This window comes from Barbus barbus, assembly GCF_936440315.1.
Source record: "Barbus barbus genome assembly, chromosome: 13".
NCBI classification, from domain to species: domain Eukaryota; kingdom Metazoa; phylum Chordata; class Actinopteri; order Cypriniformes; family Cyprinidae; genus Barbus; species Barbus barbus.
In genome coordinates, this window is record NC_136741.1 from 28,888,899 (window position 1) to 28,912,238 (window position 23,340).

Here is a 23,340-nt window from a genome sequence, read left to right on the forward strand (position 1 = left end):
TTTATAATTTTTAAATACCTATTTTCTATTTAAAAATGTAATATATTGCATGAATTTTCAGCATCATTAATCCAGTCTTTGGTGTCACATAATCCTTAAAAAATCATTCTAATATGTTTATAATAAAAAAATATTTTAAAAAAGAATAATTATGTACATTTTATTTTTTATTTTGGAACTAAATATTGTAATATAGTCTATTTATTTGAATAGAATATTGTCAAAAATATGTAATCATTTTCCTGTTCTGCGGAAATATATATTTTTACATATTCACTTTTTAGCTGTGAATATGAAAAAGCATTTTGCTTTCCCTTTCAGTGAACTTCTCTTCTTTGGAAATTCACACAAACAGACACACCCACTTCTTTTACTATGGTATCACTGAAGCCCCACCCATTTTCCATTTGAACTTTGGACTGGATCCTTCTGCTCTTTCTAATCTAACCAGCTCCCTCCCCTCATGTGTTTTTTCTCTCTGTCAAATTCATTTTCATGTTGTTGTTTTTTTTTTACACTTTCCCTTTTCATATCTCACTCTTTCACTTTACGGACATGTTGACTGGGAGCCATAAAAACAGAGTTCACAAGAGCTACGCTTCACCCCCTCCACCCACAACCACCGACCGCACTGCGAAACCATATATAGAAGAGTACATGCTGGTTCCCTTTCCCAGCACACGCTAAAAGCCAGGAAGATGTCACCACTTCCTGTACATATGCAAGAAAATGGAATTTAAGAGGTAGGCCATAGGGCATTAAACAGTGGGAGATGTGTGTGTGTTTGTGTTGGAGTAGGGAAAAGGATACGAGAAACACCATGTGGTAATTGTGTGGAATGACAGGAATTTCCTGCTAAAAACGTCACATGTGCTGTAAGCCACAGTTTACGTGCGCAGCCAGAGAACTGCATGATGAGACTATATTTAACCAAATATGATGAGTCACAAAATTTCACTGATGATATTTGACCGTTCTGTCATATCTTGTGATATAGTTTATAGTTGTTGATTCTGTATGAAGATATGCGGATACATCATTGTGTCTTAAAATTATTTCTTATTTTATCAAATTATTAATATTGAGGATCATGAGCTATACACATTTTTACCTGTTAAAATGTACAATGAAAGATCTAAAACTTATTAGCGGTGCATGCACTTTTCAAAACCACTAAGCTTACAAACTATTCAAACATAATTTTTCAAAAGAACTTCATATTTTTATTCAGCAAAGATGCATTTAGATGATCAAACTTTAATACATTTACAAAAGATTTCTATTTGAAATAAATGCTGTTCTGCTGAACTTTTTATTCATCAAAGAATCTGAAAATAAAAAATGTGAAGCAGTTAAAATGTTTTCAACTTTGATAATAATAAGAAATGTTCGTTATATTAGACTGATTTCTGAAGGACCGTGTGACACTGACAGTTGGAGTAATGATGCTGAAAATACAGCTTTGCATCACAGGAATAAATTACATCTTAAAATATATTCAAATAGAAAAAAAATCATTTAAATTGTAATAATATTTCACAATATTACTGACTTTCCTGTATTTTTGATTAAATGAACGCATCCTTGGTGAGCATCAGAGATGTTTTCCAAAAGCATTAAAAAATCTTACAGACAAAAGTATTAGAGCACTAGTATATTAACCAGCTAAAAATGGTTTTGGATTCAGTTATTTGTATCTTTTGCTGTAGTGTGTCAGTAGGAAATATCAGTTTACATTTCCAAACATTCATTTTGCCATTAATTGTAATAATCCAGTGAGATTTTTGTCTGACAACATCCAGTGCTCCACACAGAGATCTGATCTGATCATCATCCAGTCTGTCTGGAATGACATGAAGAAACTGAAGAAACTGAGACGGACTAAATCCAGAAGAACTGTGGCAACGTCTCCAAGACGCTTCAAGAAACCTACCTGCAAAGATACCTTAAAAACTGCTCAAAAGCTGCTTTAAACGCAAAGGATGCACACACCAAATGTTGATTTAATTTACTTAATAGAAGTTAATTGATAAAGAAAATCTATTTCTGACATTATTTTTGACAGTACCCTCATTTTGCAGCATTTTTACACAAGTGCCAAAACTTTTAACAGTATTGTAGCTTTGCAGGTAAACTGATATTTGCTACTGACACAGATAGACATAACTGACTTAAAACCATTATTAGCTGGTGAAAATACTAGTGTTCTAATAATTTTGGCCACCACTGTAGATCAAATTGCGCAGCTTTTCCAAGTTATGAGAGTTGCTAAAACAGGATGCTAAAACCCTTTGATTTACATTGAAGGAGGAAGGAACCAAAGTCATTGAGAACAAAATATCAAAATTTGCATGGGCAAGAAAGCAATCACCTAGCAACAACCCAGAATGCCCTAACAATCGCCCTGGCACCCACACGCAGCACCTGTAAAGTTTTATTTAGAATATATAAAAATCTAGTTCTGCAATGACTCTGATCGAAAACAATAAATGACTTGAAACATGCTATCTGAAGTGTATGAGTGCATGTATGTGTTTCAGGGTGTGGAGTTTGGATGAATAGAGGTTTTTTTGTCATACTACTCCACATTTCACTGGACAATTCTCCGCAACTGCCTTTGTTAGACAAAAGCTCTGACATGGATCATTTTACCGTTTCAGAGTGTTTATATGCCCAGGAGACAATATAGACACTTAACACGTCTCTCTGCTGTTACACCTGCCCGCCGCGTTTTTGCTCTTGGCCAGGTGTGACATTTCACTGTACAATGAGCGTCTCTCTTTTACAAGCCACATGATTCTAATGAGGACACAATATAATTCTCTGTGTGCTCGCCATTATTAAAATGAATCTGGGTTTTTTGGCAAAAGGTCACGGCGTGTAACTGAGTCGGTTCCTGTTCTGCTTTTTGCTGGTGAGCAGACGGCAGGTGCTCTCTGTGGTTTTACTAAAAAGGAAAAAGAGTTTCTGGTGCTCTATTAATATTACTTTTAATAGTGCTTTTCATTTAAATTTTGCTCCCATTAGTGGTTTGTGATTAAGTTAACATCACATTTACTTCAAACATCTGACCCAACTGATGATGCAGCTTGTTGTGGGGAGCAGTGTTGTAATTGTTATCTAAAATTAAACCTATTATTTATTGCATTAAGTTTACATTTTATGTTAATTAAAATAAAATTTTAATAAAAATAATTAAATATTTGATGAAAATAGAAATCAGAAAACAAACTGAAAAACATTATAAGTTGAAGTAAAACTAAAATTAAATGGAAAGTAAGTAAAATCTAAAACAATAATTATATATTAGTATTTTTTGTATTTTGTAAAAAAAAAAAAAATATATATAATTATTATTATTTTTATTATTATTATTATTTTTTTACAAATATAGTACACTGTATATATATATATATATATAGTATACTACCGGTCCGTATAAGTGGCCACGAACAACCACCTATATAAAGTATTAATTTGTCAATGTCATTAGGACAGGACCCCCCCTCCCAAAAAAACTACACCCTAGTATTTTGTTTTGCATGTGTAAGCACCACTCACATTTGCTTGAGAAATTTATTTTCCATTCCTACATAAAAATCCCCCAGTTAAAACACTGCTTTTGTGGTGTTCTATTCATATCAAATCAAGGGTCATTCTTTGTTTTTAAATGCCTGTTGGCACCTGCTGCAAAGTGGCCTGTAAGAGAGGACGTTTATTTTGTACAGTGCAGTCTCATCTGAAACTGTGTTAACAGCAATTAGTGGGCATGTCTGGAAACATAATGTGGATGTCTAAGTTGTAATTTATTGATCAGCGCTTAATAGAACAAATGAGAGAAACTTATACAAGAAGAGTAAGGAGCTATTAAATTGCTGAGAAATGTGCTGAGTTGATATTAAAAACTTTGGTGCCGTGGCGAATCTGTGTTTGTGACCTTGATAAAGTTGAGGCCATGTAACCTACTGATGTTTTGGTTTACCAGGAAGAACCTGAATAGATAAGGAATGAGACACTTAAAAATAAGCCTCCATCTACCAGCATTGAGCCTGCAGTCATCCAGATGATCTTGATTTAGTGCCTGATGCAATCAATGTTCTGCTAAGCATCACTGCATAGAAAGTCTCACCTCATCAGTTAATGAACTGAGAGACTGTGTTGACTTTACACGCTTCCTCTCTCATTACACAGCTCGTTAGATGCTAGTTTAGAAGGTAATCAGCGGTTTGATCATAAGCATGAATGCCAGCACTTTCATTTGCAACTGAATTGCTGTTAATTACAATTGAATATATTGATTCACCTTTTTTAATATGCATTAGATTGGAGATCTAAGTCAATAAGCACTTTCATCGGTATTTCATATGCTCATGAAGTCACCTAATTATTAATTACACCTAATTAATATAGAAAAAAAAATCAGTTATACATATCTATTTAAAATGGTATTAAAGATGCATTTTAAAAGACAATAGACAGCCATTTAAAACAGTGCCATGGAGTTTAATTGAGTATACTGGGTAAATATTAAATATTATCATGAAGTTACATAAAATGACCGTTTTAACCTCCCCCTTCTCGACTGTTATAACTTTTCTCTTTTTTAAGCCGCTTTGGATGAAAGTATCTGCTGTCGTGGCAATTTCTGTATTTCAATAAAGGTATGAGACAAAAGTCTTTTGAAAATGTATTTCTTACAAGAAATGGTCAAACAGTCATACAGTCCTTCAAAGTCGGCTGCGGAGTGGGACAACCGGACTTTAACTCAATATTCAAATCCGGATACTTCTATCTCATCCAAATGTGTTCTTTTGAGGTATCTATGTCCCCAAAGATGCATTTTAAGTATTTAATGCAAACCATCTTCTTAGAAACTAGGATATAGGGTCTTTAAAACAGCATTTCTTGTTTCACACTTTTCTTGCATCTTTGACCCTTGGACTGCTTTTAGTAAATCAAAACAACTCAAGCATACTGATGAGGCCTTTAGAGGAAAACACCCTTTGGTATAGAGTAAAGCAAATACATCTAATAATCATAATAATAATAATAATAATAATAATATTTCAGATAAAACAAACAAAAAAAACTTCCTCCAAGCTGCTAAATGCATAAATGTGACCCTGGACCACAGTCATAAGGGTCAATTTTCCCAAAATTGAGATTTATTCATCCGAATAAATAAGCTTTTCATTGATGTATGGTTTGTTATGATGGGACAATATTTAGCCGAGATACAACTATTTGAAAATCTGAGGGTGCAAAAAAATCTAAATATTGAGAAAATCACCTTTAAAGTTGTCCAAATGAAGTTCTTAGCAATGTATATATTACTAATCAAAAATTAAGTTTTGATATATTTACAGTAGGAAATTTACAAAATATCTTCATTGAACATTATCTTTACTTAATATCCTAATGAGTTTTGGCATAAAATAAAAATCTATTATTTTGACTCATACAATGTATTTTTGGCTTTTGCTACAAATATACCCCAGCGACTTAAGACTGGTTTTGTGGTCCAGGGTCACATATATGATTTAATAGTGCAAATATTGCATAGATTAGTGAGTGTTCTGTTGGCATTATGTTAATGTGATTATTAAAACTTGAATATGAAAAATTATTTAAAAAGACATCTGAAAGACATTACATCCAATTTTTAATCTCATGTTTAATTACAGCAATTAACACACTAAATTAAGCATGATATATTTTTGAAGTTTTTATAAATGTTTTGTAAACATGATGTATTTGTATAAGTAGAAAGTCTGAAATATATTTTCTTAGAAAGCATTTTATTAACAAAATCATTTTGACAGTGCAATTAGCAAAACATTTTAAAGAAATTATTTAGCTTTTTTCTAAAGTAGTAAACTGAAATAGTATTTGCATGTGCAACTTTAAAATATATATATATATATATATATTTTGTGTAGGCTGAATTTTCATTTCATGCCATCTTTAATACTAATGCAAATAATTAATTTGTAATGCATTATTTTATATAATATTATACAATATTATTATGAGTTTTGTTGATGATGTTATGATGAACATGCCAGAATAGGGTGTAATACAAATAGAAATGTATAGGTCATGTGAACTACCTTACAAAAAACGGATTTTAGCATTTCCTCAAATCTAGCTAAAGTGCAAAAAAAAAGGAGAATGAGAAGTGAGCGGTTGAACCCTTCAAAAACACATTATTATAGACTGATCAGAGCGTTCTACAAATGTTCAGATCTGGATCTTTCCAGTCTCACTCAACTCTGCTGACCTTTGACCCCCAGTTGCTAGGATCATGCCCCTACGAGGGTGGCTGTGGGTTGAGTGGCGACAGGATCCCGCTATAGCTGTGCCGCCCTAAACACTTCCATATGAGCATCCATCCTAAACCATGGGAAAAAGTAGCTTGGGTTAAAAAGTCCATCTAAACATAGTAAAATGTCTCTTTTTATTATTAGTAGGTCTTGCTGTGAAAAGCATCACGGTTTCTACCGATTATGTTTTTAAACCCTTAACCCTAAGTATTCAGTTCTGATGCATAATCTTTCCCACACAGACATTTCCCCCCACATTTCAATTGAATATTTCCATAGTATCACTATATAGGAAAGTGCAGTTGTTTAATGCCTCATTAAAACGAGTTTGGTTAAACTCTCATCATCAGGCAATCTGTGCAGCCACCTTCAAAAAATAACATCTTATATTACACGAAAAAAGAGGGAAAAAAGTCTCCCGAGGGGGAAGCAACCCCACCAGGACAGAACAATGGTGTTCCTCTCCTGAGTCCGTGATTGAATGCTGCCAGGATTCAAGTACAAACATTCCAGCGTACAAAGGGAGCAAAGCCAGGAGGGACGGGAACGGGGATGAGGGGAGCGCAGGTGAGGAGACAAGTCTGAACAACCCCAGTGACTGACAGCAGCACGTTTCCTAATGGATAAAGCCTACTGTATCATATCTGATACGGATATTTCCAGGGCCTCTAAATGATCTACATGATCAAAACTTTGCTGAAAAACCTGTTGTACGCAGTCTACTACATGCCTTCTGTCACCTGACTGATAGTTTATCATTTTAGCAAGTGAAAGGACTTTTAGTGTAATTTTAAAATCATGCTTCATTGTATTTTGCTGTGAAATCTCATTATCAGTGAATTGCATTGCATTAAATTCTTTGAAACTTTGAACGTTTTGATCATAAAATTAAGTATTTAAATACCATCTTACTAAGAAATATTATTGATAGATATAGAGTGAAAATTATATCTTTTAAGCATCTACTATATTGTTATAAAATCTTACTGATTTATATTACAAATAAAAATATATTCATTACAAATCAAATTTAGGTGTTTTTTTCAAGTTTGAGCTCCTTATTCTCATTATATCATATGAGCCATACAAGCGTGATGTATCAAATATGATACAAAACATAAAACACATGCAAACTTTTATTTTTTTTAAACATCTTGCATAAAGTTTCTATATAGTTTCACTTTAAGAAAAAAAATTTTTTTCTGACTATTATTTCATATGTCAGGCTGTCCAGGGTTAAACATTCATATCTGAAATACACGATTGTAAGAGATACGTGAACTTGAAATGTCCACCAACAAACCACAAAAATGTTATTATGTGTAAAGGTGGAACAATAAATTAATCGTTTTAATATCTCCAAGTTTCTTCAAGACAGCAATGAAAATAAATAGACAGTCAACTGAGATCTTTATTAAAGCTACATTTATAACTCTATACTCTAAATACCAAGTGTTTCGTCAGAGGCTATTTTTATTTCTCTTAAAACATTTTAAGAGAAACATCAAAGTTGATGAGCAAATTCAAACAAACAAAACAACAGACGCCACAATAAAAGCAGCCGCACATGTTCTCCCAGCAGAATTCCCTGTGTTTTTTCAGTCTGGTTGACAAAAGGCTTGATTATTAGGCAAACTGGTTAGCTGGGCATCTTTTGTTGACTGGCAACATCCAACAGACTCTTTTGTGTGTTTCCATAGCTTTTCTTGGTATGCTTTGATGCAGTTCCCCTTTTGTAAAAATCCATACAACCTTACAAGTCATTCTCCCAGGAGCAGAGAGACAGAACTGAAATCAGTAAAAACTGGGTGGATTGTTGAATTTGATTTAGACTTATATTTAAATACAAAGCAAATGTTACAGATAAGTGAGAGATGACATGGCATTTAACACGTGGATTATTTACAGATAATATAGAGTCTCTGTGACGTGGTTGGAAACACAAGGTATGCCTCACTGGGATGCCCTGGAGGGTGTCTCTCTCGCCCTCTGATGAGAACAAAGTCACCTGACCGGCACATGTGCACCGAGCTAAAGAAAGTAAACATGGGAATAACATGGATATTTTCCCCTTGCTCTTATACTTATATCTGAGAGAAGATTTTTTGTTTGTAATGGGGATTTAAATAGTTGATTCTTAAAATATTCTATGAGGACCACCCATTATTGAATATATGGTTACATCAAAACTTAAAGGAATCAATCACACAAAAATGGAAGTTTGATGAATGTATTGACCCTCAGGACATCCAAGATCCAAGAGTTTGTTTCTTCATCAAAACAGATTTAGAGAAATGTAGCATTACATCACTTGCTCACCAATGGATGCTCTGCAGTGAATGGGTGCCGTCAGAATGATAAATGATAAAAACATCACAATAATTCACAAATAATCCACACCAGTCCAGTCCATCAGTTAATGTCTTGTGAAGCGAAATGCTTCGTGTTTGTAAGAACAAAATCCATCAAAACGTTCTAACTTAAACCATTGGTTCTGGAGAAAATACAAGTCCTCTCTGCATAAAGTGACAGGTGATGGACTTTTTCACCGGCGGAAGTATTATTATGGATTATGGACTCTTATTTTAGCCAGAAGTGATGGTTTAAAATTAAAACGCCTTAAAGTAGGCCTCATTGTTTCTTACAAACACACAGTTTTTCGCTTCACAAGATGTTTATTGATGGACTGGACTGGTGTGGATTACTATGTTTTTATCAGCTGTTTAGACTCTCATTCTGACGGCACCCATTCACTAAGTAAATTTTCAATTTTGAGTGAACTACTCCTTTAGGGCCCAGATCTAGGCCAAATCATGCCAGTTCAAGAACCAAGATATCAAATTGAATGTACTATATGCAATAAAATTCTACATTTATTACATATTTTCAAATGAAGCCAAAACTGACTTAAACCCAGAGAACAAGAATTTTTATATTTTTTGAGACCCAGGTTCAGATAAAAGCCACATTTATGACCACAAGGTTCAAGACTCCAACCCTACAATCTAAAAATAAAATTTGTTTCTGGGATGTTCTGCAGATGTTGTGGTTTGTATTATTTTTGGGTCGCAGATATTTCTTTATGTGGTTAAATGAGATCTCTATTAACTTTAACATTTAATTTTATTTTATACATAAAAATTAAACTGATGTTGCTATCAGAAGTCTCTGTATGGCTTCTTGCTTCATTGGATATTACTAAAAGAGAATTAAATAACTCTTTTGCTTACCTACATAAAACTGCAAGCAGGCCTTGAGTGTGGGAAGTGAAGTGAATGAATGGTGCCATGCCTCCCCCTAGTGGCCGTTACAACAACACGATGAAATGCCGAAATGGGCAGTTTATGCAGGATTACACAATCACGCAGTACTAGTTACAACACTGGACTGGCAGGACATGTTTCATTCCAGTTTATTGGTTATTCAGAACAAATGCATTGTTTTAAAGAAGCTCCAACCCTACGTAACACAGCTTTTTTATATAGGCAGGTAAAAATAAAATTTGCATGTTACTTGCATGATAAACATGTTCAAGTGTCAAAACTACTTTTGCATTTTATCCTTTCAATTGTTATAATGCATAATGTTATTTGAATGTCTAATTTCTTAAAATTAAATCTCAAAACTAAATAAATTAAAAAATAATTTATATGAATTTATAAATTTCCTGTAGAAATAAAACATCTTGGTGATTTAGTCACTAAAGATGCAAAGCAAGACGTCCAAGACACCAAGCGTCATGAACAATCCCCAAAAAGCCAGTTTATTGAGAAATAAGATGACATCACATCCTGGTCATGGTGAACAGAATTATTACTTGGCATTGTGTAAGATTGCATATATAGGTGAAATCATACCTGCAGTCTCTGGGATAGACCTTTGGCAACTTTAAAATGTAAACCAAACATAACAGTTATCACGAAATCAAACAAAAACAAAGGAAATAGAGTAGTAAATCACAGAATGAGTCATGCTCCCATGATTCTTAGTCAGCACATGTTGTCTGGATGTTCAGGAGAAAGAACAAACATCATAACAAATCCTCAATACCACAATAAAGTAGAATTACTTTTAGATAACAAATTCATTACTTCTTATTTATTTTAAATAAATCTTTTTTTTTTCTTCTTAAATGTACCCAATATCAATCTTTCCCAATGCTTCAATTTGCTTCATTAAAGGTCATTTTCAGGTGTACATCATCTCAGCCATGTGTGACATCTTCTTGGGGATGTAAAGGTAATATTCCATGTATCCGGAAAGGTCCTCTATCGTGATGTCATCCACATAGGCGCGGGCCTGTTCGGAACAAGACCGAGGGGAGCTGGACGTCCCAGCGGAAGTTCTGCTGTTGGGCGAACTGTCCTGCGGGCTGGGAAGCTTCTGCTCGCATTCGGAGATCACATCTCGAAGGCCGGTGAATGAGTAAACCTCGACCCCCTGCCAACCGGGACACTGGCATTCCCGCTGCCCACACGGGCACTGACCAGCCTCCTGCAACTTGGACAGAGTTTGAAAGTCAGATGGAACAGCATTACCTTCGCCCGCCTCCTGAGATCCCGGCCCACATCCTAAAGCGGGCCTGTTTTCGGGAGCGCTCTCGTCATCCGAGGGCATTCTGGGACTGAGGGCCGATTTCTGACCCTTTGGAGAAGGGAGGTGGGTTTCATAGCCGGCGACACCGAATACAGTGGAGCACGGCGGTGAAAATGCGACTTCGTTCTTGACAGCGCCGGTGTCGTCGGGCTCTGGCGGGGTCTTGTGTTTGAGGTGTCCAGGAGGGGGAGACATTTTGCTGCAGTAGGTAAACTTCGGAGGATGAAGGATTGGAGATTTTGATCGTCGTCGACGCTGGCTTCTCACAACTCCTCTGGACGACTTTCTTGTGCAACTATAGTAAAAAATAAAGGAATAAAGTGTAGCAACGTGTGATTGTTGTAATCCTATAAAGTCTATTTGATAAATGAGTTTCAAAAGGTCCCATATTGTACACCTTTCTGGAGTTTTATTTTAGGTTTTGATGTCCTTAAGAATATATATTCGCGGTATAAGTACCAAAAAACATCTCAATATATTTTTACAGCTCCTTTCTCATGAGCTCTGATAAAAACAGGTTGATTTGGCCTCTGTTGTTTTCTGAGTGGCACACCGCTAGGCCAACTACAGGTAACTAGGGTCATGTAGGACCGACGTCACAATTACGTCACCGCGCTAAGCTGCAAGCAAAACAAAGGGAAAATTGCCCTGGAGGTGGCCCATTCAAACCAAAGCAGATACGGCTACATAAGGAGCTAATATCATCTTGTTGTGATGTTGGGTGCCAGAATCGACGTAATACAGCCTCAAATTAGAAATTTGATCGCATACCTGCTGCCACTGGCAGACAAAAACCAATGACAGCTGTGGTTAAACACGATAAAATTAGCGGACTGGACAGAAACGATCGTCATAAATGCTTGTGTTTGCAGCGCATGCTTCTTATCAGAAAAGGTTCAATAAAGTATTGTCTTTTGTTGTTATGGTCACGTCTGAAGATTTCTTGCATCTCACGACTGTCGTGTATGAAATAATGTCTGTGTGCATGCGTGTAAAACAAACTGACGATTTATATATAATCATTTGTAAATGCATACATTGTTGTGATTAATTGTGGCTGGAATAATATTGTAGCAGTAAAAATAGATGCCTGCTGAAATTGAAATGTATTTACATCTTCCTCATGACTAGATAGACACGGCGAGTTTGTCTTTACTATACATGTTAGCTGTGATCCACCTCATAGTAACAGTCCTGTCAGATCATCCATCCTTTGAGTGAGAGTGTAACGTTACAGGTCAGCTGATCTGGTTTCGTCCGTTAAAGTGAACCTTTTCGACATGTGTCCGTGTTGTTGTTGCTCATGGAAGCCATGCTGTCAGGGGGTTTGGCAAAAGGATGGTGGGCAGTGCTCGGGATGGTGACTGAAGGCGGTGACTGAGTAAATCGGACGTCACATTTTTACACAAGTCACAGCAACTTTATACAGGCTGTGTGCACTTTACGGTGGACTGACTGTTTTGAAACGTATATGGTAGTTACATAGCCCCTAGATCTCTGTTATAATTAAAAAAAAGCCAGGAAATTTCAGTTTTGACAATATGGGACCTTTAAATGTTCAAAAAATGCTGAAAAACTTGTATACAATGTACTACATGCCTTCTGTCATTTGATTGAGAGTTTATACTTTTTTTAGCAAGTAAAAGGCCTTTTAGCTTAATTGTAAAACTGTCCATCTTAAGCTCGTGCTTTAAAATCTTTACTGATTTATATAAAGTAAACATAAGAATAACTTTTATATTGCTGGTAATATTTTGAGATGAACATTTTCTGGACTTAAGAAACTTTATATGTTCATCTCTCAATCATGATTGTATTGCACTGTATTTTGTGTTTTGATGAAACTACAGAGTTTTGATTATTCTAAAGATTGAAGTCACTGATTTACATTACAAGCAGAATTTTGTCTTACTTTGTTCTTATGAACTTCATCAAACTGCATATTTTTGCTCAGTTTGGGCCTTTGAGTCAAATTTTTCATTCATATTCTCACTATATAATATCATATGTGTTATAAAGTCCTGACGTATCCAAAATGATTCTCAACAAAAAATGTAGCCTCAGCTTTCTGAATCTTCACTAAACTGTTCCATTGAAATGCAACAGAGTTTTCGGACTATTCTTTCTTATGTCAGGCTTTACAGGGTTAACTAGGTCCGAATCCTAAAACGGTCCTCACCCAAGCCAGTTATCTTTCGAGGAGCTCATCTTGGATTTGGCTCCTTCCGGGCTGCTTCGAGCAACCAATCTGGAACCCAAAGACTCAGAGACGCGGACTGCGGTTGTGGAACTGGAAAGGAATACACACATTACTTGGACAGAACATAAAAAAAATCCTCTCTGCCAAAAAAGTGAGCATCCATTTCACTTGTCAGACAAACTAGCTGAAACAAAACCAAAAGATGGCAAACCTTTCAGCATCCACACGCAGTTTCTTAAAAGCGGTCTGTAGTGTCTCCTCCTCACACTCCTTTCCTACTTTCTCCACAGCAGCCATAATGTTAGACAGCCTTAAAACTGAAACCAAAACCAAGCATAAATAGAAAACCCAAGTATAGTTATTATAACACTCAATAACTTTATTTTAGACCACTCAGATACTTTTAACCATTAACATAAGCTTCAAACTATTAGAAGAATATAGTAAATGAAGAAAACCTGCAGAATTTAGAATAACCTCTGCTTAGCTCATCATTATGACATACAGACTTAACGGTACTCACAAGCAGACTTCAAGTACAACCTATTACTGTAATTTCCTTTATCATTCAAATTATCACAACGGAGAAGTTGACAAGTTGTGATTCATGTTATGAAACGCTGATCACATGAACACTTCGCATAATGAAGCTTAGCTTAGCATTGTGTTCGGTTTGCATTATGCGTGTCTTTGCTCGACCAAAACATAAGCAACAGAAACATACCATTACAGAAATATACTTACGGCCAAAGGACCCAAATCCGTGTAAACCCCGGACATACAGGAGTTTGTTTCTCCTGTTATGAGTGTCGGTGTTCACAAAGCTAACAGGCTAACGTTAGCCAGCCAGCGTTTAGAGACGATATCTGTGAGAAAACTCGCTTTAAACCGCCCGATGACAGGCCGTCGACGGGCATAACGTGATCTAGATATTACGTCTGTACGGTCAATACTCACAAATAATAGAAGAAATCAACAAATCATACACAATATTCTAGATTTTCCCCTCGCTAGTCTCTTCTTGTTTACACTCAACCTCTCTCAGAGTGACTCTGCAACAACTCAGTTCTTGATGACGTAATGCACGTACACACAAACGTCACCAGATTACGAAAATGCTTATAGAAACTTCTCGTGTTGTGCCTTTCAGTTAATTCATTTTTGAAAATGATGTAATATATTTTGTCCAGATGTAATATTTTAATGTATTGTTTTGTTTTGTTCTATTAATAGAAGGATCTCACATTAGATCTCACTGGACATTCGTAAATCGTACACTAAAAAGTATAATCATTTAAAGTAGCTATTATATAGATTGGTATCTGAGAAACAGATGGAAATCTACTTTAAAAACACAATTATTTAAATTATTTAGTAATCGCAAAAGGGAAAAAGAAAATGATCAGTTGATAATTCAGACAATGCTGTCCTACATTTTCATTTCCCCTTAATATATGTCTTAATATAGCCTATTGCATGAAAAAATGTGTTCAATAAATGAAATAATGAAATAATTAATTAATTATTTTTTAAGTATTTAAAGAGGCCATATTCACAACCAAATTAATTGATACAATTGTGAATTTTCAATGTCCTTACTTTATTTTAGCAGCTTATATATGCAATAAATAAATGTAATTAAACATTTTCCAAAATGTTCTCCCATTTTTAAAATAGGTAGCTTATTAAACATTTACATATACAGCCAGCGGCCATAATAATAATAATAATAATAACAAAAAGCAGCAATTGATTAAAAAATATAAATAAATAAATCTGGTAGTGTTATGTAAAAATGTACCTGACCATTAAACCATGACCATTGTATAATTTTGTTTTTTTGTTTTCAGAAACAAGCACTGCACACAGCTGAATGGCGTCCTCTTGTGGTGATGAAGTGGATTGTCTCGGGCCTCCATATGCGCACCTTGCTAAGCATGTTTGCAGTTGAAAACAGGAAGTTGTAAAGAAGCTGTAAGGAAGTTGTAAGGAGTTGTAAAGAAGCCAGACACCAAGTGCATCATAAGGATGGAATTTACAACGAGGCTGCCATGGAAGAACTGATTGTATTACTGTACAAAAAATATAACCAGATGCAAAGCACATCAAAACCAGATCCCTGGGGAATGGAAAACGCTTGGTGAGTTCTTGTTTAGTTCTCCACATGTGCATGAGTTTATGTTTGGAGAAAGCCATAGGAAGCCCTAAAACCTCAGTGTCTGGTTCTGACCGTTAAATGTGGCAGATGTGTGCATGGTCTCTCTCTCTCTCTCTTCTCTCTCTCACACACAAATACTTTACATAAATTAAAAATGTATTTTATCATCCACTTTCCTTGTTCTTCTCTCTATGTTTGGGTTTGATCTTGCATTAAACTCAATGATTTCTGAAGGGAAATGGACCGTGTAATTCTAAACCCAGCATGTTCAGGTGTTTAAATTGCAATGCCAAGACTTTTAAAGTCCTTCATAAATAAAACCATGTTTACACATACAGTTACTGGACAACATTTGCTGGACTATACATATTATACAATTTGTTAAGGCAAATACAACCCGAATTCCGGAAATGTTGGGACGTTTTTTAAAATTTGAATAAAATGAAAACTAAAAGACTTTAAAATCACATATTTTATTCACAATAGAACATAGAGAACATAACAAACGTTTATACTGAGAAATTTTACACGTTTATCCACTACATGAGCTAATTTCAAATTTGATGTCTGCTACAGGTCTCAAAAAAGTTGCCACGGGGCCAACAAAGGGCTGAAAAAGCAATACATTTTGAAAAGATTCAGCTGGGAGAGCATCTAGCAACTAATTAAGTTAACTGACATCAGGTCTGTAACATGATTAGCTTTAAAAGGGATGTCTTAGAGAGGCAGAGTCTCTCAGAAGTAAAGATGGGTAGAGGCTCTCCAATCTGTGAAAGAGTGCGTAAAAAGATTGTGGAATACTTTAAAAACAACGTTCCTCAACATCAAATTGTAAAGGCTTTGCAAATCTCATCATCTACAGTGCATAACATCATCAAAAGATTCAGAGAAACTGACACTGCATCACTCATAGGCATGATTCTGTCATTGACATTACTAAATGGGCCCAGGAATACTTCCAGAAACCACTGTTGGTAAACACAATCCGCCGTGCCATCTGCAGATGCCAACTAAAGCTCTATCATGCAAAAAGGAAGCCATATGTGAACATGGTCCAGAAGCACCGTCGTGTCCTGTGGCCCAAGGCTCATTTAAAATGGACTGTTTCATAGTGGAAAAGTGCTCTATGGTCAGACGAGTCCAAATCTGACATTCTTGTTGGAAATCACAGACGCCATGTCCTCCGAGCTAAAAAGGAGGGAGACCTTCCAGCGTGTTATCAGCGTTCAGTTCAAAAGCCAGCATCTCTGATGGTATGGGGGTGCATAAGTGCATACGGTATGGGCAGCTTGCATGTTTTGGAAGGCACTATGAATGCTGAAAGGTATATAAAGGTTTTAGAGCAACAAAGACGACGTCTATTTCAGGGAAGGCCTTGTGTACTTGAGCAGGACAATGCAAAACCACATACTGCAGCTATTACAACCGCATGGCTTCATAGTGGAAGCGACCGGGTGCTGAATTGGTCTGCCTGCAGTCCACATCTTTCACCTATAGAGAACATTTGGCGCATCATTAAACGAAAAATACGTCAAAGACAAACACAAACTCCTCAGCAGCTGAAAACCTATATCAGGCAAGAATGGGACCGAATTCCAACACCAGAACTCCAGAAACTCATAACCTCGGTACCCAGATGTCTTCAAACTGTTTTGAAAAGAAGAGGAGATGCTACACCATGGTAAATATGCCCCCATCTAAACTATTTTAAAACTTTGAAATCAAATTTGAAATGATCTCATTTTGTGCATAAAATTGTAAAATTTCAACAACAAAAAAAAATCCTTTAATTTTGTTGATCTATTTTTATGACATTCCTATTTAATCTAAATACAAATAAAATATTTATGAAAAATTTGAATAAAATATTTATGAAAGTCTAAGACTTATAAATTATTTCTTATGATGTAAACTGTAGTGTAAATTTTAGTATTTATTTAAATAATGTTATATGTAATGTTTTTAATGCTTAGGCATTGTCAACCTTTAGTTTAAAACTTTATTTTATTTATTTATGAATTTTACAAAAGTCTGAGACTTTAAGTAATTTCTTAAGATGTAAACTTATATGTAGTGTTTATATTATTATTCATTTAAGTAATGTTATATATATATGCTCTATATATGCATATGTGTTTTTGTTATGGTTAATATTAGTGCTAGACTTTGGAAGACCCGATTGATACAATGTAATTAGTGATTTCCGTTATACAATATTAATTACCTATTTAGATAGAGGACAGTTTGTTGTAGTTTGCGGCTGTGGCCTGCAGATGGCGCTGTAGTGCGGGCTAAACTCATTTGTACTTGTGAAGAGAAATCTTGGCTTGTAATCTGTCATATGTTGAAAAGATGATCTGTTCTCTGTAGTAATCAGGAACGAGGTTCCTCCTGCTCCAGAAAATTCCTCATGTTATTGAATTGTATCCCATATATCACATTACATTGTTACACACAATCAGGAATCCTGGGTTTCGCAATTACAGTTTATGGAGGACAGTTACGCCTAGCTTGAAAGATTGATTTTCAAAAGCCCAAACAGAAACAATCACAATCATTATGGGTCCCAATGAAGCGTTTCAAGGTTATCTGTTGTGTAATTTCCACTGGTCCAGGTGAGGACACACGAGGCATTGTGGAGCTCCTGAGCTTCCTGGAGCCTTCATTCTAGTCGAAACGCTTGTGAAAACAAACGTAAGCTGTATAAACCATAATTTCTCAATTTATAGAAATGTCAAAGCATGGTGCATACAGACTCTATTCATGAACAGAATGGCGGCCTTTTCTCCCCGCGCTTTGACTCTGGAGGAGGGACATTTCAGCTGGGTTGGTTGTTCTGGTCAAAAGAGCCTAAGCTTGAGTCTATTCTCTGGTCTTTAGATATTCTTTGGCTCACATCCCCCCTTCATTATAAGTCTAGAGATTTTAAGAGATTTTTTTGCCTGTAGTAATAGCATACCTCTCCTTACACAAGTATGAGCAACAGTATAGTTTTTACTTCAGCAGGCATCGCTAATAAAATTAAACTGAAGCCCCAGGCACTGTATCCAGTCTGGCTAGTATGAGGTATGTCTTTTACACAGGTGTCAGTTTCTGCATAGCCAAATAAATGATTTATTAAAGACCTTTATTTTATGGAATTACAGAGCTCCAGGTAAATAATGACAGGGAACAGTTAACTATGAAAACGCCAGAGTATAAGAAAGTGACTTAACGGCATTACATGGACAATTTCAACCAAACCTTCTGCCCTACCTAGAGGAATATTCAGTTATATTATTTTTGGCTGCTGAGCTACTGGCTATGAAAAATTAATATTAAATGAAAGATTGCATTTTACAGGCATGTCCTGGACACAATCAGAATTCATAATTCACTTGTGACTCTCTGTGATTGTTTCCAGACTGAAAAATATTGACGGTCATGCTTTGCAGACAACAGGAATGGTAAAATATTCACTCTTGATCTGTCTGCAAAAGCTTGATGTCCGTATTATGGCCTTCCAGTTATTTTTTGAGGTGGTGAAACGTTTGCATTTTTTGAGAGACCTCTTTGAAATATTACCTACTAAAAATAAAGGTGCTTCAAAAGGTTCTTCAAGCGATGCCATAGAAGAACCATTTTTGGTTCCACAAAGAACCATTCAGTCAAAGGTTCTTTGAAGAACCATCTCTTTCCAACCATCTCTCTCCATGCTTTCAACAAAAATGCCAGTCACCAAGCCAATAAGGTCTGTGTAAGGAGCAAATAAATATCAAAATAGCTCCCTGATGAATAATATTATGGTACTTTTTTTTTCTAAAGTCTAGAAAAGTCCCGCTCACAAGTCTTTTAAATAAGTCTAGTACTTTTTGTTGTTTGAAAGCAAGGTATTTTGTTTATTTTAGATATTGAAAGCTGGGTATTTTTATTGTAATCTCTGAGAAACATTTTTAGGTTTTAAAGGAATAATTTACACAATCATGACAATTCTGTTGTCTCTGTACTTGTTAAAGCATAATTGCAATAAAAAAATCCAGAAATCATTATTACCTGATCTTTCCCTATGCAATAGCTCTCAAAACTCAATTGAAATGCAATTTGGCTATTATGTGTCTTGCTGTACCAATCATACTGGTTTAATAACATGCTGTGTTTTACCACAAGTAATATTCTGCACACTTTCCATGCTATTAACATGACAAGCAATAAAAGAAAAATTTATTTAAAAATTAATAAATACAACATAACTAACCCTTAATAAGAGCAAAATTAGTGATGCTTCTTTTATGTTTGATGATCACATTAACCTGTATATTGAATACTGGAGTATTTCCACTATTCTGTGCTAGTGAACAAAGCAGTTGATGTAGGAATGTTCTCCAACCCTTCAAACAAGTGGCTCCTAAGAGCCCACACACCCACAGCTGCCGGTCAGACCTACGTGAACACGCTCTTGTACATGTGAGTGCGCACGCTGGGCTGGGGTGTAGCAGAAAGGCTTATTGACTCTGAAAGGGGACCTGCTTCCTGAGAGGAAAGAGATTCCCACAGGAATACCGCCATACTGCCGCAAAGAGGAGGTACAGGGAAACAAGAGCTAGAGAGATGAGGTTCTGCTCTAGACTTAGATGTTTCTCCCTTGAAATCTCATTTCGGCCCACAGGAAAGGAAAATCACAAATTGGATCTCTAATATCTTGTTTCTCTAGATAGAGTGGGCCCCAAAATGTATTCAGACACTTACCAGACAATATCAAACCAAGCTGGAAATCAAAAGTCAGACATCTCAATAAGAATATTTATCATCAAATTCTTCCAATGCTAAATAATCTTCACTGATATACACATTGATTTTAATACAGTAGCTTTTTCTTTACGTTAAAGCCTCACTATGTAACTTTTGTCCATCATGCGGCTGAAGCATAAAACTACAAGTTACTCGCAGAGGAACATTGTTTTGGTAATTTCGTGAGTTGTGCTTTGGCTCTGCTGTTCTGCTCAGATGAATCTCATGGCTCGAGTCGCAACGCTGTGCTCACTGCTCATATTTCCAGATAACAACAACAAAACTCTCCCAATAATTAAAGAAGAAAGAAAACAGAAGAATATGAAAATTATGTCTTATGAGCAGGTAGCTTATATTCCGTTGTTGTTTTGACTTATTGAAATCAGTTTGTTACAAAAGTTTGGCAATCCTGACATTAAACAGAAAGATTGCTGTTGATATCAGATAATGGTGCGAACTATACGATTTCAAGGTGAATTATAGACAAATAGACCAATGTAGTTCCTAGTTTAGCGAAAATGTTACCAAAAGAAACATTGTTTTTTTTAACCTAGTCAGTACATGGCAAATGTGAAGCTATGCAAACTATGTTGATTCATGTTTTATTACGGGTACTATTGCTTTCCCTTTCCAAACACTTCTCAGTTTGAGGTTCAAATTAATTCCACTGCATAAAATAGTAATCTGCTCTTTTCTTTATTTACAAATAGACAACGGTTTTATGCAGAGGTGTGTCTAACTGATTTATTTATAAATGTATCACCTGAATGTATTTTAGAATTTTTGTCTAGTGTACATCTGAAATGTATTTTATAACCTTTTGTTAATTGTATACCTTGTATAATATATTTAGAGACCGCCATGAAAATAGCATTGATGCTGGCATGGTGTTAAAAAAAAAATAATAATAATAATTTATTTATTTACAAATATGATGTAAACATGCACTATTGAATGATTAAAATACAATATGTAGGCAAAAAAAAACAAACATAGATCATTTCTTAAATTCTGTGAATTTCCTTACAAAAAAAGTTACTTAGTGTAGCTTTGACAACTTTATTTCTCCACAGGAATTGACATCTGTGACATCTAGAAGAAACATCTTGAGACATTTTTGACACTGAAATGGGCTCTCCATTATATCACCTGAGCTACAAAACAGAAAGCTTTTGTCATGATTACATGGGAATGCTGACATTTGCACCAGGTACGCTCTTTAACAAACCCTGATGCTGAGGATGCTGGAAAATGTTCTCATTCTGAGTGAACAAAGCAGTGTTCTCTAAAAAGTTCTGGGCTTTCCGCCCATGTTTTTGATCCACTTGGATTTAAGGCATTCTGACAACATGGAACATTTGTGAGATTGCTGTAGGGAGCGATTCTGTTCCGGCTGGCGGAAGGATGCAAGGTCAGCTGGTTCCCCTTCAAGTCAGGCATCATTACAGACGTCCTGCGGATGCAGAAGGGCTCTCTAGAACGGACCGTGTCCAGGTTCTCATGCAGTCACAACAGAGAGCTCACAAACTCCATCTCACTTAGAGAGCAATGCGATGTCAAATAAATGTACTGGATTAAATAAATGTTCACTTTTAATCGCATCTTTACCAAAGGTCAAGCATTACTTCATTCAAGTGTCCTCTAAAAGGCTTTAAAGTGTACACTGAAATGTCATCAGAGCAGAAATGACCTTTTAAGGCTTTCTAGGTCTTGGTTAATGCCTCTTTCTTGTTGGTCTGGCAAATAAGCCCCATTCTTCGCTGTCTAGTCACCTAGTCTGTTTGAAAAATCTGCCAGACATCTGGAATCGGTCACTATACATGTCAGCTTGGCAAAGTCATTTCTTGATGATGGTCATCTGTTGATAAATGAAGATAATAAAACCTAATTGTATCATATTAGGTCAGTTACTCACAATGGCTTCTCATAAAATAGTTAGTTGGTGCACAAGAATGAGTTAGGATGTCTTTTTCACATAACTAATTTACTGATAACAAATTTTCGCTGAGGAAAGTAGCTGTTAATGAGCATAAAGCCTCAAGAGGCTGTATATTACAGTGATTTTACAGTGGTATATTCTGAAATCATTACATTGGTTACCTGTGCATTTTAGAATTGAGTTCAAAATTCTTCTCTATGTTTTTAAATCTTTAAATTATCTGGCACCGAGCTATTTATCTGACCAACTCCATCTTTACAACCCTACTCGAAGTCTGAGGTCTGGTGATCAAAGACTTCTCTCTGTCCCCAGATCACGGTTAAAGCATAGTGGGGATAGAGCCTTTGCGGTTGCTGGCCCTAGGTTGTGGAACAGCCTTCCAGCCTATATCAGATCGGCACAGTCTTTAACGGTTTTTAAATCATCTCTTAAAACCTATCTTTTTTTCTTTGGCTTTTAATTCACTGTGAATTTATGGTATGAATTTGTGGGTTATCTTGTGTTTTATGTCTTTGTTTGTGCAGCACTTTGGTCAGCTGTGCTTGCTGTTTTTAAATGTGCTATATAAATAAAACAAACTTGAAACTTGAAACTATTTTAATTTATTTTAAAATATAATTTATTCCTGTGATGCAAAGCTGAATTTTCAGTGTCATTACTCCAGTCTTCAGTGTCACATGATAAATTTTTTTCAGGATTCTTTGATAAATAGAAAATTCAAAAGAACACTGTCTTTACTGTCACCTTTTTCCAATTTAATGCATACTTTGTGAATAAAAGTATTGTTTCCCCCCAAAACAAATAAAATAAAAAACAATTGGAATGGCAGTATAATTACATTTTTCTAATATTAATATTATTTAATATTACAGTGGTGTGTTGGCCCCTTCCTGATTTTTATTTACTTTTTTGCATGTTTGTCACACTTAAATTTTTCAGATCATCAAACAAATTTAAATATTAATCAAAGATAACACAAGTAAACACAACATGCAGTTTTTAAATGAAGGTTTTTTTTATGAAGGGAAAACAAAATCCAAACCCACACGCCCCCCGTTAAAACATAACTGTGGTTTATCACACCTGAGTTCAGTTTCTCTAGCCACACCCAGGCCTGATTACTGCCACACCTGTTCGCTACACATCATGTTGAGATCCAAAGAAATTCAGGAATAAATGAGAAAGAAAGTAATTGAGATCTGTCAGTCTGGAAAAGGTTATAAAGCCATTTCTAAAGCTTTGGGACTCCAGCGAACCACAGTGAGAGCCATTATCCACAAATGGCGAAAACATGGAACAGTGGTGAACCTTCCCAGGAGTGGCCGGCTGACCAAAATTACCCCAAGAGCACAGCGAC

At 35.6% G+C, this 23,340-nt stretch overlaps 1 protein-coding gene and 1 long non-coding RNA gene across 2 annotated transcripts; one reads left to right on the forward strand and one right to left on the reverse strand.

The window, feature by feature from the left end:
• Nucleotides 1-9,721: 9,721 nt before the first annotated feature.
• Nucleotides 9,722-14,193, reverse strand: LOC306878730 (oxidative stress-responsive serine-rich protein 1-like). Its single transcript, XM_079431238.1, has 4 exons — nucleotides 13,864-14,193; nucleotides 13,331-13,436; nucleotides 13,099-13,209; nucleotides 9,722-11,214 (listed from the first exon to the last, which is right to left on the reverse strand). Exons 2-4 carry the CDS (start codon nucleotides 13,414-13,416, stop codon nucleotides 10,512-10,514), a joined length of 900 nt encoding a protein of 299 aa, XP_079287364.1. The 5' UTR covers nucleotides 13,417-13,436; nucleotides 13,864-14,193; the 3' UTR covers nucleotides 9,722-10,511.
• Nucleotides 14,194-15,109: 916 nt separating this feature from the next.
• On the forward strand, nucleotides 15,110-21,644 carry LOC306879101. Its single transcript, XR_013784984.1, has 3 exons — nucleotides 15,110-15,259; nucleotides 15,854-16,958; nucleotides 21,118-21,644. It is a non-coding gene; the product is annotated as an uncharacterized lncRNA (long non-coding RNA).
• The last annotated feature ends 1,696 nt before the right edge of the window (nucleotides 21,645-23,340 follow it).